Source organism: Nematostella vectensis, chromosome 1 (assembly GCF_932526225.1).
Source record: "Nematostella vectensis chromosome 1, jaNemVect1.1, whole genome shotgun sequence".
Taxonomy (NCBI): Eukaryota; Metazoa; Cnidaria; class Anthozoa; order Actiniaria; family Edwardsiidae; genus Nematostella; species Nematostella vectensis.
Window position 1 is genome coordinate 16,174,781 of NC_064034.1, and position 24,915 is coordinate 16,199,695.

Consider the following 24,915-nt stretch of genomic DNA (forward strand, 5'->3'; position numbering starts at 1 on the left):
TCCAAAAAGCCCCTTCTACCCAATAAGCGCCTTCTCTCCAATAAGCGCAACCCCCAAAGTCCCAAAAAAATCAAATAAGCGCATCGGGTGCTTATTCAAATCATTACGGCAATTTTTATTTATTTTTTAACTTACTAATTAGGACTAAGTATGAATAATTATGTAAAAACCTTACTTGATCAAGTATTCCATACGGTCGGATGATGCGCTCCAATACGCAAGGTCATCGCTGGCTATCGAGGCTATCGCTGCAGATGAGGGCGCAAACAGCGTCATAAGCGGCGCGCTAGCCAGGTAGTAGCGGAGGTTCGTTTTCTGGAGGTTAATGTAGATGTAAACGTTGTAAGTAAATAATGGCAGTTTATTTACACCCAATAGAGCGTCAAGTTTACAGGGCAAAATATAACAAAGTGCACAAGATATTAAAAAGTGCGTCTAGTTCATTTCTATGTGCGCCAATTATACCAAAGTACACCAGGTATTTTAAAGTGCGTCAATTTCAATTTAAAGTGTGCTAATTCCTATGAAGAACGCCAGATATTAAAAAGTGCATCGTGTTTATTTAAAAGTGTCCCGGATATTACAAAGTATTACAAAGCGCGATATGTCTATTTCAAAGTGCCTCGATTATTACTCAGTTAGTACACATAATGCTATATGATTATCTCCAACAAGGGCTTAGTTCCTTGTTACTAACACTCATCAAGACCAATCGCTGTTACGAATATAAAATCTTCCACAACATTTCATCAATTTGTTCACAATAACAGGAGCTAAATATGCCACCTACTTACCGAAACAAATTTGGACAACTCTTTAAGGTTCGCATTCTCTTCCACGACCTAAAGACAAACACACATCACTTCTCACTTATCACTTGTAAGAGCAGTGGGTGTTGTGTAGTGTCGTATCCGTAATCCGGCAGTGGGGGGGTGTCCAACTTAGCCTACACGATGGAGCAGACACCCCATAAAGGAAAATTACTTCAGTCGCCATCGCTCTCCCAGGAACGCTTTGCTTTAGCTCCATGGGGATCAAGTTCAAATCCGCGTTTTATTTGATCAATGAAATCTAGTAATTAGGGTCACGTGACATGTTTTGAGCCAATGAAGGGCGAAGTTTCGTCACGTTAACTTTCCTCTAAGAAAATGTGTGTTCTCACCGTAGCAACAGAAGCAAGGCATGTGTAACCATCACCGGCATATCCCCAGTTACACGTGCAATTATGGGTCGCAGGACCGGTCCGCGTACAGTAGGCCTAGGATAACAAACTCCATAAGCTAAGTAGTAAAGTAGGCCTAGGATAACAAAATCCATAAGCTAAGTAGTACAATAGGCCTAGGATAACAAACTCCATAAGCTAAGTAGTACAGTAGGCCTAGGACAACAAACTTCATAAGCTGAGTAAACACTTTTGTGCCAATCTGTGTCGATTTACTAAAACCTTTTATCATTCATCAAACTTAACTTAAACTAGCTACAAACGTCCGCACCCAAGACAAATAGATACTTGTTATAGAAATAAAACAGGATCGTGAGAGGAAAAGGTCAAGCAAGATGGGAAGGAATACTATAAAAAATTAGGCATCGTTTCTTTTCCTCAAATTAGATATTATCAGATAGATTAGACCTAAGCAAAATAAGCCCACGCACAGAATCTTTGTGCAGAATTAACAGCAGTTGATAATTCAACCCAAAGCTTCGGACATTAGATAGATAGTTCGAAAAATAAACGCCCCTTTGTATCGATATCAGGTATGGCCCTTCATTCCAGTAAATACTAAAATGCTTCTTGTCACTTACCTTTGAGGCACAATCACCGTTGTTGACAAGGCAGTTGTTGATCTCTACGCAGGCTCTCCCATCTCCAGTGTACCCTGCATTGCAGGCACATATGCTCTGGAAGAGAGGGAAAAAGGGTTTAATTTGTATCACTATTTAGCGCTTTATATAAGGCTGAACAATAGTCATTAGAGATAAAGACCGTAATTTACAATTAGTACTCGCAAAACGCACTTATAATTCACCGCAGTTTATATAAAGCCAAATCCATACGTCGCGCTTCTGCCGTGCCGAACCTAATTGTTTGGATTGCGCACATGAACAGTTAGACATCTTAGTCAATTAAGCTCGACAAGTCGCTGAGCAGGTCGCACCATCCGTGCTGAACGGAAAAAGCACGATACCGATTCAAACGTCGAGCTTTTGATGTGCCGAATCAATTACGGTATATCTTTTGATTTGTGCAACAGAAACTCCACATCAAGTCAACTTTTACCACTCGCAAGCGTGAGCGCGACATAGGGCGACGCCTGAATTAATGTTAGAGTCAATGTATTTGTGTTGATACAATTGGATTCGGCACGGCAGGAGTGTGACGTGTGAATCAGGCTTAAGGAAATTAGTCAACATTAACTCATTTGCCCCAGATTCAAATAAGGGCTCTCAAACCTTGCGAAAAGACGCCCGTACAACTGAACTATCGCAAAATGCTCACATGGAGCTGGAGTTGCTGCAGTACTGCGTACCTGCCCCGGGCCAGTGTATTTGCAAATAGCGTTGTCATGACAACTTCCCTTATCCGATTCTAGGCAGGGGTCGATGGGTACACATTCGATGCCGTCTCCACGGAAACCATTTGCGCATGAGCAGTTGTTCATATTAGGTCCGGTCCGTTTGCAGATTGCCTGCAATTGGTGGAGAAATCGTCAAAGCAAAAGAACATGATGTATTTCTTACAACACACATAGTAGCTCGCAGTCAAAACACAGAAAGCTTTCAAAATGTTGACCAGTCATATTGAAGACTTTTAAGTCTTTAAAAAGACAGCGATTAAAGTTATTGCGATCGTTCAACGAAAACTAGACGAAACTAGTTGATCATACAAGGCAACAAATAAAAAAAGACAGAGAAACAAAGAAAAAACTTTTAACGGTTCATTGTGTTATTGCGATTTTCTATATTCTGACTCTCATCAATAGTTTTAACAGCTAAACCTCTTTCTGGCTTTATTCAAATTACCGGTTTTTAATTGGTCGGCGGGGAATCAATTTTCAGAGCTAGGCAATGATTACGCTTTAAAATGTTGAATGACGGTAGTCAGAGGACGGTTTAGGTATTTGAAATGGTTAACGAAAACCGTGAAAACATCAGTAATACGTACGTCCTTATGACAGCCGCCACGGTCAGACTTTGCGCATGGGTCAATCTCGTAACACTGCTGACCAGATCCCTCATATCCGCTGTTACATTTACATCTGGGACAAAATACAAGCGTTTGTCAATACTGTAGAATTCCGAAAAAAAAGCTTTACTTTCTGCAAGGATATATATACTCTCAAATACATACAGTTTACCTTTCGTCAAAATTACGCAATTTTTGCGAGACTTTATATGCCCATTATCACTATTTTCGACAAAACAGGGCAATAAATGATAGTTATTGAATATGTGAAAAACCAACAAAAACATAAAAAAAACATGAAAAATGTCACGCATTAGCATTAATAAAAGTGCGCGTAGCGAATTCAAACATGGCAGATTTCCTTTCAGAGTTAATTGAGGTACGTCTTGGACCTGTCTCCATAACTAGGCGTATTAAAAGATTTAATCCAGAGTCTTTATGTGTGCTCACTTAATTTTCGCGCATCTCAATTTTCACGAAACATTATTTACGCGCCTTCTTAATTTCGCGAATTTTCTAAAGAATTTGTTCGGTACTTACTGGTCCAGTCCATTCTCCCTGACACAGTGTGCGTGGATATGGCAGCTCAGGGGGGTCGACCCGGAGCACGGCATGTCACGCAAGTCACAGTTGTTACCGTGGTAACCAGCAAGGCATGTGCCGGGCTTGCATGTGCCGTTACCATGGATACCGCCCATACAAATGCCGTGGACGCACGTGCATGCTGAAAAGAGCAAATGGGTGAAAAGGACACCTCACACCTCACTATCAAGGTAATGGGAACCTTAAGCAACGACGACGGAAACGTTCACGACGACGGCAGAAAACAATAGAATTTGATTTATATTTGAATAGCAGCACGTGAAAATGCGTTCTGTACATTATTATCTGTCTGACTATATTGTTTTGCTAATTGAAATTGATTTTAAAACGCTAGCGCATCTCTTTCGATCTCGTTGTCCTAGCCGTTGCATCGTCCTTGCTAGGTCCCTAATGACGGCAACGTGGACGACGACGGCAAAAAAAAAAACAAAAAAAAAACAATGAAATTTGACTGAGAATTCAATAGAAGCACGTGAAAATGTGTTTTGTATGATATATTTCAGCCTTTTTAACCAAACTACGACGTGAAAACAACTCTACTGGGTCGATGAAGAGTTCATACTAGTCCAATACTGACAAATTGATGTATGGCTTTGTTCCCTTCCATCGCTTTACCTTGTTCTCTCTAATACGCTCCAGTTGCCTCAACGATTTCAGACAATGCCATGTATAAATTTGTCAGAGTATGGGACAACCCTCGAAGTTGGGTACAGAAGACTTACTTTGATTGCAGTGTTTTCCATACTGGTTGCTGTTCGCACAAAGCTCGCACGCTGTACCTTTGAATGCGGGCTCACATGTGCATACTCCAGACCCGCTAATCTTATCGGAGCACTGCAGATGTATAAGAAAAAAACACATAAGCAGGTGTCTGGAATTGCATTCAAACTTCAGTGAAACATAAGGTTCTACTATAAACAATATCTCATTAATACTGTGTCATAAATACGTTTGCTTTATTTTCGATGTACACGTTTGCTTTATTTGTGATGTATAGTTTTACTTTAATTTCGAGTTTTTCACTTACAAAATTTTTAATTAAAAGTGTTACTGATATGTTTGTAATGCAATATGAACATTTATCTGTACTTATTCAGTGATTTCGGTTTTTTTTTCTTCCATACGAGGACAATACGTTCTTTTTTTAATGAACTTAAAAGAAAAAGAAAAATGTCGACCATCACGCCTATTTTTCGCGGTACGTGAATTTCATATTATTAAAAACTATAGCGATAATGATGATATTCCCCATCACCGTAAACTTGATAGAATTTATTAATTCTATAAAGAATACCCAGGGCCGTAGCAGCACTGGGGGCACGTCCCCCCCCCCCCTTATTTTGTATTAAAAAATTATAAGGAAATGACCAGTAGGGGCGTGGCTGTGCCGCCAATATTTTCTAGATGATTCTGTATTGTGCCCCTCCAATATTTTGATACCTTGCCGTTCCCGTAACACGGATTGTCGAGAGGTCCTGGGCACGGATGACATGCGGGACTGTAGAAACCTGCACAGCACTCTGGGGTCTGTTGAATAAACCATTATATAGTAAGGGCTGTGTTTCATGGGTATACTATACTGTAGAAACCTTAACAGCACTCGGGGGTCTGTTAAACAAACCATCAGACAGTATTGGCTGCGTGTCATGGGTATACTATAATGTGGGGACCTGTGGGAACCACCTGTATGTTAGCGCCGTGTATGTCATGGGTCAACTAGCCTGTGGAAAACGGCGTACAGTGGTGAATAATTTCCATATCTAGCGTATAAGATCTACTAGGCTATCAATTTGGCAAAAGCTGTGGACGACAAACGGCCGAGAAACGTTTGTGTAGCTCGCACTTCGAGCTGGTGGCTCTTCCAACCACATAATGTGATGTCAGGCATACATTAACTGCTATTTGCATCGCTCCTGCTAATGGTCACACCCACCTCTATCGTGCTAATGGTCACACCCACCTCTACCGTGCTAATGGTCACACCCACCTCTACCGTGCTAATGGTCACACCCACCTGTATCGTGCTAATGGTCACACCCACCTGTATCGTGCTAATGGTCACACCCACCTCTACCGTGCTAATGGTCACACCCACCTCTATCGTGCTAATGGTCACACCCACCTCTACCGTGCTAATGGTCACACCCACCTGTACCGTGCTAATGGTCACACCCACCTCTACCGTGCTAATGGTCACACCCACCTCTACCGTGCTAATGGTCACACCCACCTGTACCGTTCTAAAGGCCACACCCACCTGTACCGTGCTAATGGTCACACCCACCTCTACCGTGCTAATGGTCACACCCATCTCTACCGTGCTAATGGTCACACCCACCTCTACCGTGCTAATGGTCACACCCACCTCTACCGTGCTAATGGTCACACCCATCTCTACCGTGCTAATGGTCACACCCACCTCTACCGTGCTAATGGTCACACCCACCTGTACCGTGCTAATGGTCACACCCACCTCTACCGTGCTAATGGTCACACCCACCTCTACCGTGCTAATGGTCACACCCACCTCTATCGTGCTAATGGTCACACCCACCTGTACCGTGCTAATGGTCACACCCACCTGTACCGTGCTAATGGTCACACCCACCTGTACCGTGCTAATGGTCACACCCACCTGTACCGTGCTAATGGTCACACCCACCTGTACCGTGCTAATGGTCACACCCACCTGTACCGTGCTTATGGTCACACCCACCTCTACCATGCTAATGGTCACACCCACCTGTACCGTGCTAATGGTCCCACCCACCTGTACCGTGCTAATGGTCACACCCACCTCTACCGTGCTAATGGTCACACCCACCTGTACCGTGCTAATGGTCACACCCACCTCTACCGTGCTAATGGTCACACCCACCTCTACCGTGCTAATGGTCACACCCACCTCTACCATGCTAATGGTCACACCCACCTCTACCATGCTAATGGTCACACCCACCTCTACCGTGCTAATGGTCACACCCACCTGTACCGTGCTAATGGTCACACCCACCTGTACCGTGCTAATGGTCACACCCACCTGTACCGTGCTAATGGTCACACCCACCTGTACCGTGCTAATGGTCACACCCACCTGTACCGTGCTAATGGTCACACCCACCTGTACCGTGCTTATGGTCACACCCACCTCTACCATGCTAATGGTCACACCCACCTGTACCGTGCTAATGGTCCCACCCACCTGTACCGTGCTAATGGTCACACCCACCTCTACCGTGCTAATGGTCACACCCACCTGTACCGTGCTAATGGTCACACCCACCTCTACCGTGCTAATGGTCACACCCACCTCTACCGTGCTAATTTTCACACCCACCTCTACCATGCTAATGGTCACACCCACCTGTACCATACTAATGGTCACACCCATCTCTACCGTGCTAATGGTCACACCCACCTCTATCTTTTTCCGGCAAGAGCTCATCGTGCATCCTGAAAATCTGAAGATTTGATAGCTGTAGCGCACATAGTACGTGCATGCCTGCTTCAAACCCTGGTAATTAGATACAATGAATAAATGACCGACCGACAGAATGAATGAATGGGTGAATAAGAATCAATCAATTAATCAATGAGTAAATAGTTTTCCTATAAGACTAAACAAATGTCCAAAAATATCTCATAAGCAGACGGAATCTTGCTTAGCTTGCTTCACAATAGAGTGGGAGACTGTGGTCCCGTATTTCGGAGCGAGGGATTATGGGTTCGCTTAAAATGAAGAGGAAGGCATTTTGGCTTTGTGTAGGAGCTCCAAGCCATCAAAAAATCTTTCACCAGTCTTTTGAATGCCTTTCTTCGTTTGTTCCGACAATGACCAACATCACATGGAATACTTACAGACGGTATAGTGTCACTTTCACATCCACGGTTCGGAAACTTGTCGATAAGCTGACAGTGGTAACAACGTCCCTGGAGCGAGAAAGAACAGACCACTAGTTAAAGATTCTTCCAGAAGTCAGTAGAAAAGACTATGACAAAATTGAATCGAGTTGAATCGATTTTGCGTAGAGTTAAAAATTATCGTAATGAACTATCGTAAAATCCCAAAGATAATTTATGCAATACAACAGCTAGCCTGAGTAGCAAGCGTTTCTTTGGGGTTTCAGCAGAGAAAGAGCGCTAGCAAAGAGTATGACCGCGTGGCGTCTCCATTCTTCTTGAGAAAAACGCAGAGTGGGGCTCAGGGTAGTAATTCACTGACCACGGATCAATTAAGTTCAAATCCATATCTTTATCCACATCTAGAAACATTTTCTAACCAAATACACACATAAAATTAACCGTCTTCTTAACTACCAACAAAGGGTCAACCGGGGCTGAACTCATCTTGTCACATCAGCAGGGTGGGGTCTCGGGGTATCGGACCCCTCGGGGACCCCTCGGACTCCCCGCCGACTATGGACACGTGACTGCTTCTCTCGCTCCACCTTTCCGATGAAACTCCACAGAAACGCTTGCTACCCACGCGATACAGCAGTCTGCGATGCGAAGTATTTACCCTGGAAGTCTGGTTCGTGATGATGTTACAGTATCTCGGTACCAGGGGCATCAGACTGTCTGGTACAATCACGTGATCAACCATGTGCAAAACTCCATCCCGCGCGCCGAGGTTAGCGCTGATCAACCTTGAGTTTCTCCCTAGGACAAGCAGCCCCTAGGTAGAAAGAAGGGAGAAGTGAGTACTATTGATATAACAAGGAAAAAAGGATTTAGAAAACACTGAGAAGTTCTTCTACGCTCTCCCTCTATTCTTCCTATCGTTACTTTTTTGCAAAACTTTTTTCTAATTTGCATTAGAAACGACTCTAAAAAATTAGAAAGAAGACTTCTTATCTCTCTTTGTACCTGTTGTTTGAGGCTGACTAGTGAAGACTCCTCGGTACTGGATGTTATTCGATTCATTGTGATGAGATCTTCAACGTTAATCTGACAAAGATAAGGCCGGTTAAGACTTCATCAACAATGACGATATTATATCAAGATAGAACAGGAGATAGCCTTAAAATGTTTAAAAGACAGATACCTTTGTATCAAAGATGTGGTTTTTCAGCAGCATCGAAAGCTTTTGCTTCCCCTGTACAACACATGAAAATACATAAGATAGATCCACTGCTATTTTTGAATTTCATTGCTTTTGCAATACACACCATAAGTGAAAAGTATGATTAAAGTATGATTCTAAGACAAGGATCTCCGACGGATTGCAGACCTTAACACTTGACGCAAGTTAATTTTGGCACAACCCCCTTTATAGTACGACGCGCGCTAGCGTGGCCACTAAGACAAAGTCTTTGTTAAAACTTTGAAACAAAGAAAGTTAGCTAATTTGCCTGAGAGAAAAAGTCTTGATCTTGAATCTTTTTAATATTGCACAGCTTCGTACTATCACAAATTCGAAAAGAAATACGAACAGAAAAACATTTACAACCTTGCCATTATTTCTATGCTGCTTTTTTTTCCCTCGCTGGCTAGCTAGTAAAGTTTTTGTCAATCAAATAGTACGTATCTTGCATCCTTATTGGCTTACTTAACAAAATTGTCAAGGTGGCCACGGTAGCGCGCGTCGTATCATATAGCACGTTTCTCACATCCTTATTGGCTTACTTAACAAAATTGTCAAGGTGGCCACGGTAGCGCGCGTCGTATCAGATAGCACGTTTCTCACATCCTAATTGGCTTACTTCATAAAACTGTCCAGGTGGCCACGGTAGCGCGCGTCGTATCATATAGCACGTTTCCCACATCCTTATTGGCTTACTTAACAAAATTGTCAAGGTGGCCACGGTAGCGCGCATCACACTGTAAAAACGTGTCTTACGGTAAGTCTTTTACCTGTTGTGTGGTGGTCAGGTAACGTATCGTGACGTTATCCACACTACTAAAGGCAGCATTCACAGGAGCGAAGATGGTAACCGGTAATGACAAGCCAACGAGGGTGCTACCAACGCCAGATAACTAAAAGGGAAGAAAGAATCTTACTACGGTCAACATTTCGTAAAAAGACTCCTTCGAATAAAAATATGTTACTTGGACTGTTCGAGAATAGTTTCCGCAATCGGGCGCAAAACTGAGAGGGGTGATTCTCCGTTGAAATTGGAAAGGTGGTCTTACGGCACAAAATTGGACTCTTTGACTCGTAAAACACAAAAAGCTACTTAGGAGGAAAAAAAAAAAAGAAAGAAAGCCCAAGAGGATCTAGCCGGGACTAACCTGGAGAAGGGAGCTGAGCGTTGACAATTCGTTACTGCTTTGAATCACATCCAGGACTGACATCTGGGGAAAAATAGCAATCATCGCATATAAAGCATGGCAAAAAACATACGGATCGGATTACGCATAAAACCTCGAATTTCGCACATTCAAAGGTAAGCCCCAAAATGAGTTGACATTACATTAGCATTGTTGAAGTCCAATAAGGTTACGCGACATACGGGACTAATACCCCCACATAAAATAAGCGTAGTATACCCTATATACGGGACGTATGCCCACATACTACTTATAACACACATACGAGACTTATAAATGACATACAGGACTTCTAACCGACATACGGGACGTATACCCCACATACTACGGCAATGCACCAAAAACTGGTATTTGACTCTGCCAATTTTCGTCTTTAATAAGACTTTTTCAGGGCAGACTCGATACACATACGGCACTTATACCCCACTGCGAGAAACACTTACATCACTAGAAGACGAGAAGTTAGCGGGGTACTTCATGGCTGTGTCTAGGATATGGATTAACCCATTGCCAGCAATCAGATCGGTCATTATAATTCTTGCCATGGCGTCCTGTCCTGAACCCGAGAAATACAAAGTGCCCTGAAAAGAATAGCAGGATAAAATTGACGCAGTTTTTAATATCTGAAGCACTTTTTTTATGGAACTTGACGTAATTCGTAATAAAAAAAATAACACAGTTCGAAATTTGTTTTACTTTTCGTTCATTTTACAGTAAAGGTATTACAAAGTGTGTCATGTATTACAAAGTGCGTCAGGTATTACAAAGTGCGTCAGGTATTACAAAGTGCGTCAGGTATTACAAAGTGCGTCAGGTATTACAAAGTGCGTCAGGTATTACAAAGTGCGTCAGGTATTACAAAGTGCGTCAGGTATTACAAAGTGCGTCAGGTATTAGAAATTGTGTCAGGTATTACAAAGTGCGTCAGGTATTAGAAAGTGTGTCAGGTATTACAAAATGCTTCGGGTATTACAAAGTGCATCAGGTATTACAAAGTGCGTCAGGTATTACAAAGTGCGCCAGGTATTACAAAGTGCGTCAGGTATTACAAAGTGCGCCAGGTATTAGAAAGTGCGTCAGGTATTACAAAATGCTTCGGTATTACAAAGTGCATCAGGTATTACAAAGTGCATCAGGGTCAGGTATTACAAAGCGCGTCACGTATTACAAAGTGCGTCAGGTATTACAAAGTGCGTCAGGTATTAGAAAGTGCGTCATGTATTACAAAGTGTGTCAGGTATTACAAAGTGCATCAGGTATTACAAAGTGCGTCAGGTATTACAAAGTGCATCAGGTATTACAGAGTGTGTCAAGTATTACAAAGTGCGTCGGGTATTACAAAGTGCGTTGGGTATTACAAAGTGCGTCGGGTATTACAAAGTGCGTTGTGTATTACAAAGTGTGTCGGGTATTACAAAGTGCCTCAGGTATTACAAAGTGTGTCGGTTATTTTTAAGTGTGTCAACTATCACAAAGTGCATCAGGTATTACGTTAAGTGCGTTGGTTACAAAGTATACTCATTTACAGAAAAAGAGTGTCGCTTCTTACATTTTTTTCTGTGATAGTAGCGTTGGTCCCTTGTAGTGTTGTAACTGTCCCTAAAGCCTTCAGTTTTACAGAATCTAAATCAGAGGCAATAATGTGTAGGCGAGCTAGATATCCTGATAAATCTGGGCTGGATAAAGTCTCATCAATCTGGAAAAAGAAACAAACAAAACTGTAATACCTTGGCTTGAGACCAAGTCAATGCATGATGGGAACAGTAAGTGGCCCCTCCCCACCCCCACCCCCCACCATCCACCCTAACATCGGATTGAGACTGAAACTTGAGAAACCCCTGATCAGTAGGGAACAGGGGAATAGGACCGCAAAAGAAAGGATGGTAAGATTGAGCCCATCCCCCCATACCTTGACTTGAGATCAAGACGACGGCAATGCATGATGGGGAGAGTGAGTGCCCCCCCTTACCTTGGCTTGAGACCAAGGCAATGCATGATGGGAAGATAAAAATGCCTCCCCCTTATATTGGCTTGAGACCAAGGCAAAGCATGATGGAAAGAGTAGAATCCCCCTACTTACCTTGGCTTGAGACAAAGGCAATGCAAGATGGTAAGATAAAAAATGACCCCCACCCCCGCCCTTACCTTGGCTTGAGACAAGGACTTGAGAAAGCCCTGATCAGTAGGGACAAGGGCAGTAAATGGTCCACTTCCAGCCAGAGGCCATGCGAGGGCTGCAACAAGTCGTCTCGCAATTGTCAACTTGGATCTGACTTCAGCTGGGCCTGCATCATTGAGGTCTTCGAGTCGCTAGAACAAGAAACCATCATTACTTTTGTTAAACTTCTTACAAATTAGACGTCAAAAAAACTGTTTTCTGCAAAATTAGAGGAGGAAGACAATGTGCAACCAGACCATTGCCAGCGTATGTGATTGATGTCCCAATGTCCCAGTAAAATCTTGCAAAATCTTTAAAGTCTTCAAAAATGTCAGGACTACAGCCTTAATGAAAGGCACTATTTTCCTTTTGTAACAAGTCTCCGATTTTAGCAAAAACAAACAACCTGATTCTCAGATAAAGTCAGGACTTTTTTCCCTGTATCATATTTTTTTTACTTTTTAGAAAACTGTCATCCTTTTAGTGTTGTTCCAAAAAAGTTTTTGCCTTTATCACATACCTGGATTATACTCCCATAGCAATGAGTGTTATTAAAATTCCCTCGAAAGCCATCCTTACAAATGCACCTAAAGATAACAAATTTAGTGACACATTGTAATACTAAACGGTTTTCCCTTTCTTGTCAACAAAAAAAGTTCTTCAAAGAAAACACAGAAAATGTAGCAAGACTGGTCAGTTTAAACATTTAGTATCCATGTCGTTGGTGTAACTAAAGACTACAGGAAAGACCTAGCGGTATACAGAGGCACGCTGACAACAGGGAGATAGTTTTAATGTGAAGTTTGTCATTCGGTTGTTTTGGGTTTTGTATAAGCGAGGGAAATGCTCGTGCAATTTGTGTTCCGCAGAGAAGCGCTATGCACTATTTGATGTCAGTTTGATACACATTTTCTTCTCAACCACAAAACTAGTACAAGTATATCCATGAAAAGCTCTAAAATCCTAGTATTTTTAACATGTGATTTAAAATGAAAATATTTTGCACTGTTATTCAATGTGTGAAACATCCGCAAAGCTACTCTCCCATGACATACTGTTCACTTTTTTAAAGAAAAATTTAATCTAAAAGTTGCTCAGATGTTCTGACCAGGTCCACCCAGATCTTCCCTTACATCTTTTGGCCAGGACTCGGCATGATACAGTTGGCATTTATGTCACAACCACCACCTCCTTTGCACAAATCGACCATGGAACAACCTGCTCCATCCTGGAAATTCTCGAATCCAGGCAAACAGGAGCAATTGCCCTAAAAAAAACGATATAATCATTATGACATGATGATGGTTATGACAATATAAACAAGGTGGTGATATTGGTGATGTTAATGATTATCATTTTTATTAAACTTATTAATATTAATATGATTATGGTGTCAATTTTGAAGATAATGTTCATGATATACTGTACTAGCTTATGTACCTTGTTGGGTCCTAAGAAGTTACAAACACTTGAGTTTGAAGGACAACCTCCATTAGATGTCTGACAGGGGTCGATAACTAGAGAAAGATTATCATATGTTACAATCATTTATTGTTATAGCAATTAAAGTAAAAGTTTAAAGCCAGAATGTGTAAAGCCAGTATATGCAAGGCTGTACGAAATCACTTTGATATGTGTGTATTGATTAGGGAATCAATACACACATATCTATAAATAGCTGGTTGTCAGTGCAAACAGCATTTGAAAAATGGCAGTTCTGATAATGAACTATCATATTTCTACTGAATGAAAGAAAATATAGATCAACCATGCGATTAGTTAATTTTTTCATCCTTATTTTAACAAATAATGAAAAACAATAAGCACCAAGGTGCAGTACTCACCAGTACAAACAGTGCCATCCCCGGTATATCCCTCGACGCATGTGCAAGAGTGTTTTCCTGGGCCTTTAAAATGGCAGGCAGCATTCTTGTGACACCCATGGCCATTGCTAGCACAAGGGTTGATAGCTGTTCATTTAATATAATAAAAATATTTTTATTATTAAATCATAGTGTTATTTGTGTGTCTCATGTTTATTAGGATCTGTATTTTGCTGCAAAGAACTATTTCATCAAGAGATAAAAGGTACGTTAGGTAATATATATCTTAGACAGTCATAAAGTCATCAGGCGAAAAATGTTCATCCTATACATATTACTCTAGGTGGCATGTTACTTTGCCAACTAGGTTGTTATGCATTTGTTTGTTGTAAGTCTAAAACTTAGGCACTTCTAGACTACTATTAATTAACTGATCAGTTTGGTGAGGACAGCTTACATCTTGTTTGATATCAGGAAAAATGATTACTAAAGAAAAGAATTATTAATCAGCGCCATTAGTTTATAGAGACAACGAGTCGAGTGAATTAGCCACAGTGACTTTATTCCAACATGGCGGCATGGCGCCCGGACCGTGAACAGGTTCTTGGTCGCAAGACCGCTGACCAAATGACAATACATAAATATAGCCATATTCTACTATGGCGCAACCTCTTTTCCTGTCCTGTCTATTACAATATATAAAGGAGACGGAATATTACATAAGAAGTAAGAGGCAAAATAAGCTATACTTACACTAGTAACAAAAGTGTAAAATAATGGGCCTAATAATGTGGCTGAATAACAAAATAAAAAAAACTAACTACAGGAACACACATGATAGTACAGTGAGCATGTAACCATGGATACGGTACTGAGGTAGGTGTGCATGTGGGACTATTACACACTGGCATACATTTTACATAACATTATCATGGGTCACATACACATACACACAACACTACTGTGGGTGGGTTACTACGGATACATGTGGAGACAGGTGTACGTACACAACATTACTACTGTACCATACATGGCTACCGGTGGTACCATGTATGGGGGGGAGGGGCAACCACTTTTTCTTTCTTCTCCCTTTCTTTTCTCCTCATTCCCTATTTTCTGCTCACATAAAGTGTGGGTGACGACACTTGTGTGGATACATATGAGTGGATACAATGAAATGATATGGTAACAAGAGTGAGGGGTGTGATATACAATACACTACATGCACATAGTGTGAATAAAATGGGGAACTATATATATTACAGACTACAAAACTAAAATATAAATGTGAGGATGGGTGGCCTAATAAAAAACTGAAAGTATAAATAAAGTACTAACTAAAATAGCTAGGCACAAAAATAGTACTGATATAAAGTAATTAAATAGAACATAAAAGCTACTGAGAATAAACTAAGGTCCACTGGAGCGTACATAAGGCAACTGAGGCTAAGGTATGTATCAAAGTCAATTCCAACTTGATGTGTAAATCAAAGTCAAATCCGATAAGATGTGTAAATTGAAGTCAATTCCGATTTGATGTGTTAATCAAAGTCAATTCCAATTTGAATACAACCAAAGTCAACCCAAGCTGACCAGGGCAAAGTGTAATAAAAGTCAATTCCAACTTGATCAGGGCAGCTCGAGAGCTCACCAATACCAGATTCTTTTGCATCGGTTCGCTAAATTGCCTTGCCAAGACTCAAAAGAATGATCAGAAGATACTTGCAAAGGAAATAAATATACTTAAACGTAGCTGTCAGAGTTCACCAATAACAGTTTCGTTAGCATCGGGTCACAAATCTTGCTTTTCAAACAGAATTTGTTCATAATAAATTAAGCTTACTTGCGAAGAAAAATGAATATACAGGCAGCTCATGAGTTCACCAATAACAGTTTCATTTGCATCGGGTCGCCAACTTGCATTGCCAAAGGAATGTTTAAACTTGCTAACAAAACAAAAGGTAAATGGAAATGAATATAAGCGCGTAGCAATAATCACCAATGTAACAGTTTCGTTTGCATCGGGTAACAAATCTTGCTCCGCCAAAGGAATGTTCGTGCTCGAAAAGAAAATAAATATAAGCTAAAAGGCAGCTCATAAGTTCACCAACAACAGTTTCGTTTGCATCGGGTCACCAACTTGCTTTGCCAACAGAATGCTAATAAACTGAAAGAAGTGAAAATGAATGTTTGGTTGGAACACGGCACGGGCCCACACACTTGCCAGGCCACGTGGAAGGGAAAGGCTGCTTCCAAGGACTCTCTCGCCAGGCGCTAATTTATCAATTGTGAAGCCACCGTCTTCGTTGTCCTCTGTAGCACCATACACCTCCTCCGTTGGGAGGCCAGTAGATTAGGCTTCTGCTAATCCCACCGCTGCCACCACGCCATTAGTTTATAGAGACAACGAGTCGAGTGAATTAGCCACAGTGACTTTATTCCAACATGGCGGCATGGCGCCCGGACCGTGAACAGGTTCTTGGTCGCAAGACCGCTGACCAAATGACAATACATAAATATAGCCATATTCTACCATGGCGCAGGGTGGCGAGATGTGCAAATGACACCTTGTTTGAGGGGTGTGGTCTAAAATCTCAAAAAGTGTATTTGCAAACCATTACATTCTGCGTATATGAGGTCATTTCTTTTCGATGTGATTCCTATGAACTATATGACAAGCAGATCACTGAATTGAAACCTTGGAAATGTTGAATATTAATTTATAGCTTACTAGTATTGAGCTCTTGCAAAATAAAAAAAAGTGGAATTGGAGTTGAAATATACCTGTACAGTGTTGGCCATCTCCTGTATACCCAGGCTCACACACACAGATGTCGGTGCCGTTGATCTTGAAGCAGTCTGAGTGGTTTCCGCAAAGAGCGTGGTCACAAGCTGGGAGACCTGTTGGAAGACATTTCAGTGTTGATAATTCCATTATGATTGGTGTAATTGGGGTGGTGTATGAATTTGGGAAATTGTTTTTGATTTGGGAAAGCAATGAAGTGTTTCACTCCATTGCACCAGCCACAACTACAACAATCATATGAAACACAGCTTTTGGCTCTGAATGAAGATAATTGTGGTGATGATGATAGTGTTCATGATGATAATGATGGTGGTGATGGTGATAGTGGTGGTTATGGTGATGGTGATGATAGTGATGATGGTGACGATTATGGTGATGATAAAGGTTGTAACAGTGGTGGTGATGATGATAGTGATGGTTGTGATAGTGATAATAGTTTTGATGATGGTGATGGTGATGGTCATGGTTGTGATGATCACAACAATGTTAGTGATGATGATTGTGGTCTATCTTGATAGTAGTGATGGTGGTAATGGTTAATAAACAATACTAATTTTACGCATGGATTGTTTTAAAAATATATATATAATTCTTACGCTGATTGCAATTCTGTCCAATGTAACCAATCTGGCAGGAGTAGGGCTTGCACAGACCACTCCCTTGGACACCACTATCACATTCTCCATGCTCACAACTGCAGTCTAATAAAGATAATAAAATCAATGTAATAAACATTACAGCCAAATTCGCACGACCTCAGCGAATCCAAATTCTTTGTCTCGTTTGGGAATAGCGCATAGTCAGACAAAAGCTTTGGGGGGTTTGTCTGGTTTTGATTGTTTGGTTTGATTGACTACGCACTATTCTCATACAAAAAAAGGAAATTTGGATTCGGGGAGGTTGCACAACAACGAATTTGGCTATAAGGTAATATATCATACAGTCAAATAATTGAGAAGGTACAGACTTTACGATTGGTCCGATTGGTGCACTTTAATAACGATGTGCAGGTAATACAGTAGGATGACGCAGCATTAAAACATGTAAGGGGAATTTGTACATTTTCAGTCAACAACACTGTTAATTCCATTGAACTTTTGCATGTTATTTCCCTCCTAGCACAGTTCTTTTTTCTCCGTAATATAATACAGAAAAAAGGGCTTTGCTAGCAGGGAAGCGTGTTATCGCTCTTTTATCATGCTTTTGGGGGGGGGGAAACGTCCACCCAAAAGAATATTAAGCTATCTTCCACATGCACTCTTACATGCATTGGAATGACACTTGATTGTTGTGAAGCTTTTACTATTTTTGTCATTCATACAAGGTAAAAAAAATGATATAAGGAATAAAACATTGCTGTGCCTTCATGGTATTTTGAAAACTTCTGTGTTTGTTTTGGTAATTCTCAAGCAGACGTAAAGCACTCAACACATGGTCTTACGATATCCACTGACTGCTCTCGAATTCTCCCAAACAAAAACATTATTTAGTTTTCAAAACACTATGAAGGCACACAAAGAATATTTTATTTCTATAAATCTATAATAAAAGAGGCCATTTCTAGGAGTATATCATGATTTATAATTATAGTTGATCATTTTTATGATGAAATAATATCCTATTAGGGTAATTCCCTTGAATTGCAATGTGCACCTCTTCTGCGCATAGTGGCGAGTGCTGTTTGTTTGAATTTTCCTGCATTAATGGCACGAGCGCACCACAATTGTATAAGAAAACAAAGCAAAAAGCATGCGTTTTTTACTTAAAATCCCTTTGACAGAAAAAATGAAGTCGGTTACCCGAGATTTTTTTTCTCAAAGAGTTAAATATATACTGAAAAATGATATAATGAAAGAAGAAAAAAGTTGGATAGCAGAGATTTGTTTATTTGCTTATAAAAGCCGTGAATTGCGTGAAAATGAGCCCCTAACTTCAATATTGTTAATGCCAATTTAAAACAAACTACTGGATAGTAGAATAATTTCAAGGGAATTACCTTAATTATCATAACTAGTATAATCAGTTAGATTAACTTTGTAAGTTGAAAAGCCAGGCAGTTTCTGATCCTTGAAACTACCTTTATCTACAATTAACTTACCCAGATTTCCAAAGCTTATTTATGGAAATAATAAACAATTACAGAATATTTGTGAAAAAATAAATAACAGTTAACTTGAAATACTCAGTTTTCTTGCTATTGCTATTACATTATTCAAAGCCATCATTCCAACCTAAAAATTTTAATATGACAGATCTTACAACATTTTGCTCTGGATTCTATTATGCATTGCAACAGTTTATAGGATGACAAAATTTTTTTGTCTGTCACCCGCTCATACGGTATTGGTCAACTCACTTTGGTTGCAGCCTGCTCCAAACCTCGTCGGTGAAGTACAAAACTCACATGCACTACCCTTAAAGCCATCCTAAATATATAAAAACATTTTAAACCATAGTAAGTTAGAAAAAGCCAGGCTTTAAGCTGGCTTTTTTTGCCAAGGGGAGAGGGAGGGTTGACCCAAAAATGTTCTGTGATCTCTCTCTGAACACACAACCCCTTAAACCCTCCCCTGGATCCGCTATTGTAAGCCATTGCATAAAAAATGTAACAGTTTCAATGTTTTTTGCCTGTAGAGAAATGTGTTATGCAATAGTTAATAGCAACTAAGAATTGACTTGTGATCAAAAAAATAACTTATGTGGAATTTAGAGCTGAAAATTACAATTTAGAATAAGCACTCTCTAAATCCGTATATATTACAAACCTGGCAGCTGCAAGTCCCGTTTCCACTTTTCTTATCAAAACAGTTGCCACCAGAACTACACACAGGGCTCCCAGGGCATGCTGTTGAGGTTAGAAATAGCACTTGTTCAAACAAAAAAACCGACAAGAATTAAAGGAATGGTTAGAACATAATACATCCCATAAAAGTGAAAAAAAGAAGTGTGATGCAATGCTTCTATTAGAGTACAGTGACTGGTAATTTAGCAGTCCAGCATTGGAACCAAGCTAAATTCATCATTTGTTCCCCACTTCTCCCATACTATACAACATAACTGTTTCAATTTAAAAGACACTAAAATTTGGAGAAACAGTCTTTTGAGATGCAAATGGTGGATGGACTTCTGGAAACGGGATAATTACATAATCATGTTGTTGAAATCTCACTCATAAATTTTTTGTTTTTAATTTAAAAATATTTTTTTAATCGTATCACAATATTGCCATGTACTTATTTGATCTGATGAGTTTGAATTTTTGTAGGGTTTATCTGGGTTCAAAGAGACATAATTCAAAACTAATCTTAATATGAACCCTTAGCAAAACTTTTAGCAAATTTAATGCATCGCCAGAAATATAGATTTTAACAGACAGCTTCAGAAAATAATAACATAGAGAAACAGTTGTTAGGTATTTGTTAAAGGCAATAGAAATAACAGCACTTCTACGTACTTAATATTTGTCCCTACTGTGTCCAAACTCATTCGTTTAGTATTTTAAAATTAGCAATCAGAAGCTTACAGCACCTTGGCAGTCTTTGCCCCAGTAGCCGCTACAACATTGCTCGACGCTTATATTCCTTCTGCATAAATGATAGCAGCCTCCAATTCTGACTATCCTCCCATCAGTAAATGAGAGAGTTAATCTACACGTATTTGCATCATGCACTCCGATTCCGGAGCTGTCCTGAGTGTATCCTGAAGGACATTGCCTGAGAGAGTTGTGGGAACATTCATTACACACAGTTCTTCTAACTTCTTCCCTCTTTTCGCTGCATATATTGATCTGCCCTATCACTTCCGTGTAAAAGATGCTCAAAACAAATACGAAATAAACCAAGATGGTGGACAAACGTAGTAGGTTATCACATCGCATCTTTCGACCGAACTCTTTCGACAGATCCAATCAAATCATCCTTATGCAGTAGGAGCAAACAAGTTATGTATGATAGTGATAAATTAGAACTTGTAGTCAAGAATCCGTGAAAGCATTCGCTGAGAGGACAGACACACAGGTCACGATTTTAGCCAATGAGCTAAGAATCCTAACATTTGAATTTCATGAGAGTACGTCAAACAAATGTCAGATGACGTTCGGCGAATCACGAGAGCTAGCATTTCATGTTTACAACACATTTAAGTTGCTGCTATTAAAACATGCACATAGTCCAATATCCTAATGACCACCTCAACTTCAGTTATAAATCATGATGAAAATGTTAATTATGATTTCGTTCAGTGGACCGCGGAAAAACCCGCGAAATTGCCGCACCGCATAGACAAAATGTCCTATCTTCTTTCGTAGCGACGACAATTAAAAGACTAGCAACCAAATTTTAATGAACCATTGCCTCATGAAATATTAATCGCTTATACCTTTTCGTTGCGTTGCTACTGGTAGTCATCATATAATTTATTTTGCGTGTGTACCATCTGTCCATGTGCACCCCGCGTCAACACAAAACAAAGAGGCGTGGCATATTTACCCAGGCGTTCCTTGTCGACTTGTATTATGCGCGTGCTCAACAGCGAATTCAGCTGGAAGTTATCGCGGGCGTTTATATACGAGCTTGAGGAAATAGACATTTCGCGATGGAAGATGTACAGAAAAACATCCAAGAAGACTGGCAAAACCGTGAATTCGTGGAAGTTGTCTCGGAGGGCATTAAAAAGATCGCGGAATTTCTGAATGACTTCGGTGAGTGGCTTTATTTTTTGCCATAATTAGTGGATATTTATCCACTTTCTTAAAAGTATCCCAAGTTCGTTCCAAAATCACACCATTTCTGCATACTTGCTAACTTTACCCAGAGTAATTCAAGGATAGGAGTATAAGTCGTGAGTAGTGAGAATTCGTGAGTAAAAAATGCAGTAACTGAAAATAGGACGCAAATTTTTGATGGATGAAACAGTGTTTGAATTAAAAACGTTTCTCAAACCAGACGAACAGATGATAAACCTCTGATTTTAATGTATCTTGACTAGAATTATTTAAATGTTTCTACTAGTATTCAGGCACAGAACTCTATTCAGTCTTTTGTGGATGTGACCTCCCACCTCTTTACATATAATTTAAAGTTGGGAATCATCTATATTTTTCACGAGAAAACCAAACATGGCTTCATTTGCATACAATTTTAATCCGTTGAGGAAATAGACATTTCCTTGCTCTTGCTAAACTTTCCGTTTAGCAAGAGCAAGCTTTCCGTTAGGCCCTGGCCAAACGAGGACACATGTTGCTGGATACATGTTGTCTGCATGCATGTTTTCTTAATGTTTCCCAGTTTGGCCACCACGGAAACATTGTTGCTTGACACAAATTTTTTGTCCAGAACACAAAAAATGTTTCTACAGCGAGGGAGAAACATTTCATGTTTCCAAGCGCGTGGAATCATTGTTTCCCAAATGTATCTTCGTTTGGCCACGCAAGGCAACAATTTCTAGGCTCGTTGCCTGGCAACACTCGCGTTGTACCAAATCAAAATGGCGGACGAAGATGTGGTTGTTGTGCAGAAAAGGCCAAAGAAAAGGGAAAGGCACTGGACAAATGAAATAGAGCGTTTGATTGTGTCTTACGAATATAGGAAATGTCTATTGGACATATCCAACAAAGAATAGATATGATCAAGTTTGAACTTTAATAGTTCCAAGACAACTAAATTTTCAATTTTCTCTGGTAACTTGACAGATAAGAAATAAAGAATGGAGCGATTTGTAAGCAAAACAATTTTTCATGTTTTGTTATTTTCTTGCGCCCGCTAAAGAATAACGTCATTTCAAACGAGCGCACACTGTTTTTTAATTTTATTTTCAATCACATTTTTTTATCGTTGTTGCTGTAGAAAACTATTCCCAAGAAGCTCGCGTGATGGCCTTGTGTATACAGAACATTTTTTTCAACTTATAATTGATCAAAGTTAATGTCTGCTTTTCCAATATTTACAGAGCTGTGTACTTTACGTGTGCATGCGCGTGGCGCTGCAGAGGAAAAATGTTTCCCGCGCAATGCTTCGTGGCTGATCGGCCACCTGCGGAAACATTTAGGAAACATGTTTCCCTAATGCTTCTGGCAACATGTGTCCTTGTTTGGCCAGGGCCTTACGTGCTCGCGAACTATCCTGGTTGGAATATAAAGGGGAAGTTGAGTCCTTAAAACATGATTCAAACATCTACCTCATTTTGAACATTTTTCCCAGATATCTCCTGTAGATCCAAGCTGGCCAAACTGAATGAGAAAGTTACAGCACTGGAATTAAAAATAGAGTACATTGAGGCTAGAGTAAGTGATTGTTTTGGTCAATGAATCTACAGAACTGCATGGGGCACCCCCCATCCCCTATATTTTAAGAAATAACAAGGAAACTACCAGAAGGGGTATGGCTGTGCCCCCAATATCTACTTAATGTTTCTGCACCGTGCACCCTCCCAATATTTTGAGGCCTGCCACAGCTCTGTCCCATCGTCTTTGACATCTGCTATTTATTTTTTGGCAGTTAATTATGCAGTATTATTATGGAATTTATGGGCTCAAATTTATCCTTGATTCAGGTTGTTAAAAAGTTGTATTGTGCGTGGGACCTGTAAGTGTGGGGTAGTCAAGTTGTAGGCAATGGGTTGTTAGATTATCATGAAGAGAACCAGGATTTGTGAGTATTGAAGGAATAATTGATAGTTAGATACTATTAGATTTGAAACTAAAACTTGCTACTAAAGTATGCTTAACATTGTTTTTGTATTCTTTTAACAGCCCCCTGAGTTTCAATGACTCTTTCCTTTTTTATTACAGGTAACGAAGGGAGAGACTTTGTCCTAGCACCTTGATACCAGAAAGCACAGAATATTTTTGTAAATATGAGTCAACAATAGCAATGCTGATATATAAACCCAAACAACAATGGACAACAAAGAATTCATTCCCTGAAGAGAACAAGAATATGACTAGCATCAGGCTAGAGTTAGAGAATTATCCAAAGGACTGAAACAATTTTTTAGAGTTAAAATTCACATGGTCACATTTCAACATTTCTTATTTTTTAGTCAATGTTGAGAGTCTGGAATCCTTCCCAAAAGCAGTTAATAAACTGAAAAAAATATTTTTTGTTAAGATAACAACTAAAACCCTTACCAACAACTTTGTTGACTAAATTCCCCTACTAGCTGAATACAGTATTCACACACCTTCCTCATCCTAGTTATACAGTGAGACTAAGCTAGCAGTAGCATCATTTGCAATACTAGTTTTGATGGTTTGTGTGGTTGCAAGCCGCAGTCATTTATTATACATTTTTCATATGATCTATGTAACTTTCTAAATCAACTTTTTCCCACTACTTTAATTATCAACACCCCTCCCCCCATCAATAGCATACAGATGATTTCACAAAGATTCTCTGGTATTGGCCTAGGTTACATGCAGAAATCGTTAATTAATCGATAATTATGCACGCCTCAACATCAATGAATGTTCAGTGGCGGATCCAGGCATGGTGACGGAGGGGGGGATGTAACCCCCCCCCCCCTCCTTGTTGGGCAAAAAAAATCATAAATCGTTGCCAATTGTTATAGCCGTATTCGATGTATCGCGATGCTGGACGTAAACCAGACAATATTTGCAACAGGAATGGAAGGTCACTGCACTTGGTGAAACAGGGCATGAATTATAAATCTGAATGGTCTGATCGGCGGAACACAAAAGCCTAAAACCAGAACAGCATAAAGGGATAGCACTTTGCAACATTTTGTTATCCCTTAAAAGATAGCACATTGGGTGTGGCGATTTCTAACCCTAAGCTCTAAAATCACTGTTAGAGCCCTAAGGGAAAGTAAAAGCATAAGAATTTTATTTTAAGATTTATAAATCCTGAATCCGCCACTGACATTGATTTTATCAACTTGTAAACTAACACTGAGCTGTGAATGTACAAAAAAGTTACAATAATAAAACCAAATTTATAGGTAAACGTACTGCTGTTTGGTATGTGTAAGTTTTCTTTGAGTTGGTCAATCTATGCATTGTAACCCTTTTTTTAGTATTTTGTATTATTACTGAAGTAGTACTGAAGAAGAATAT

The 24,915-nt window shown here is 40.0% G+C and overlaps 1 protein-coding gene and 1 long non-coding RNA gene across 3 annotated transcripts in view; one reads left to right on the top strand and one right to left on the bottom strand.

The window, feature by feature from the left end:
• LOC5511127 (stabilin-2) overlaps positions 1–21,134 on the bottom strand; it is an 82,069-nt gene extending 60,935 nt beyond the window's left edge. The window contains exons 1-28 of one of the 2 annotated variants that reach the window (XM_048729011.1): positions 20,373–21,134; positions 19,610–19,689; positions 19,201–19,270; positions 17,441–17,545; positions 16,823–16,939; positions 14,060–14,185; positions 13,656–13,732; positions 13,349–13,482; positions 12,736–12,802; positions 12,203–12,367; positions 11,607–11,753; positions 10,501–10,638; positions 10,019–10,081; positions 9,641–9,763; positions 8,832–8,882; positions 8,654–8,734; positions 8,307–8,462; positions 7,646–7,717; positions 7,206–7,301; positions 5,228–5,314; positions 4,510–4,621; positions 3,725–3,908; positions 3,164–3,257; positions 2,529–2,687; positions 1,804–1,899; positions 1,163–1,258; positions 795–842; positions 176–315 (exon numbers count right to left, since the gene is read on the bottom strand). In XM_048729011.1, coding sequence (XP_048584968.1) covers positions 176–315; positions 795–842; positions 1,163–1,258; positions 1,804–1,899; positions 2,529–2,687; positions 3,164–3,257; positions 3,725–3,908; positions 4,510–4,621; positions 5,228–5,314; positions 7,206–7,301; positions 7,646–7,717; positions 8,307–8,462; positions 8,654–8,734; positions 8,832–8,882; positions 9,641–9,763; positions 10,019–10,081; positions 10,501–10,638; positions 11,607–11,753; positions 12,203–12,367; positions 12,736–12,802; positions 13,349–13,482; positions 13,656–13,732; positions 14,060–14,185; positions 16,823–16,939; positions 17,441–17,545; positions 19,201–19,270; positions 19,610–19,689; positions 20,373–20,721 — 3,233 coding nt within the window. In that variant the 5' untranslated portion in view covers positions 20,722–21,134. The remainder of the gene's footprint in view (positions 1–175; positions 316–794; positions 843–1,162; positions 1,259–1,803; positions 1,900–2,528; positions 2,688–3,163; positions 3,258–3,724; positions 3,909–4,509; positions 4,622–5,227; positions 5,315–7,205; positions 7,302–7,645; positions 7,718–8,306; positions 8,463–8,653; positions 8,735–8,831; positions 8,883–9,640; positions 9,764–10,018; positions 10,082–10,500; positions 10,639–11,606; positions 11,754–12,202; positions 12,368–12,735; positions 12,803–13,348; positions 13,483–13,655; positions 13,733–14,059; positions 14,186–16,822; positions 16,940–17,440; positions 17,546–19,200; positions 19,271–19,609; positions 19,690–20,372) is intronic. The other variant, XM_048729009.1, reaches the window with a different exon arrangement.
• A 275-nt stretch (positions 21,135–21,409) lies between these two features.
• LOC5511150 lies at positions 21,410–24,805 on the top strand. Its single transcript, XR_004295798.2, has 2 exons — positions 21,410–21,543; positions 23,632–24,805. It is a non-coding gene; the product is annotated as an uncharacterized LOC5511150 (long non-coding RNA).
• Positions 24,806–24,915: the final 110 nt, after the last annotated feature.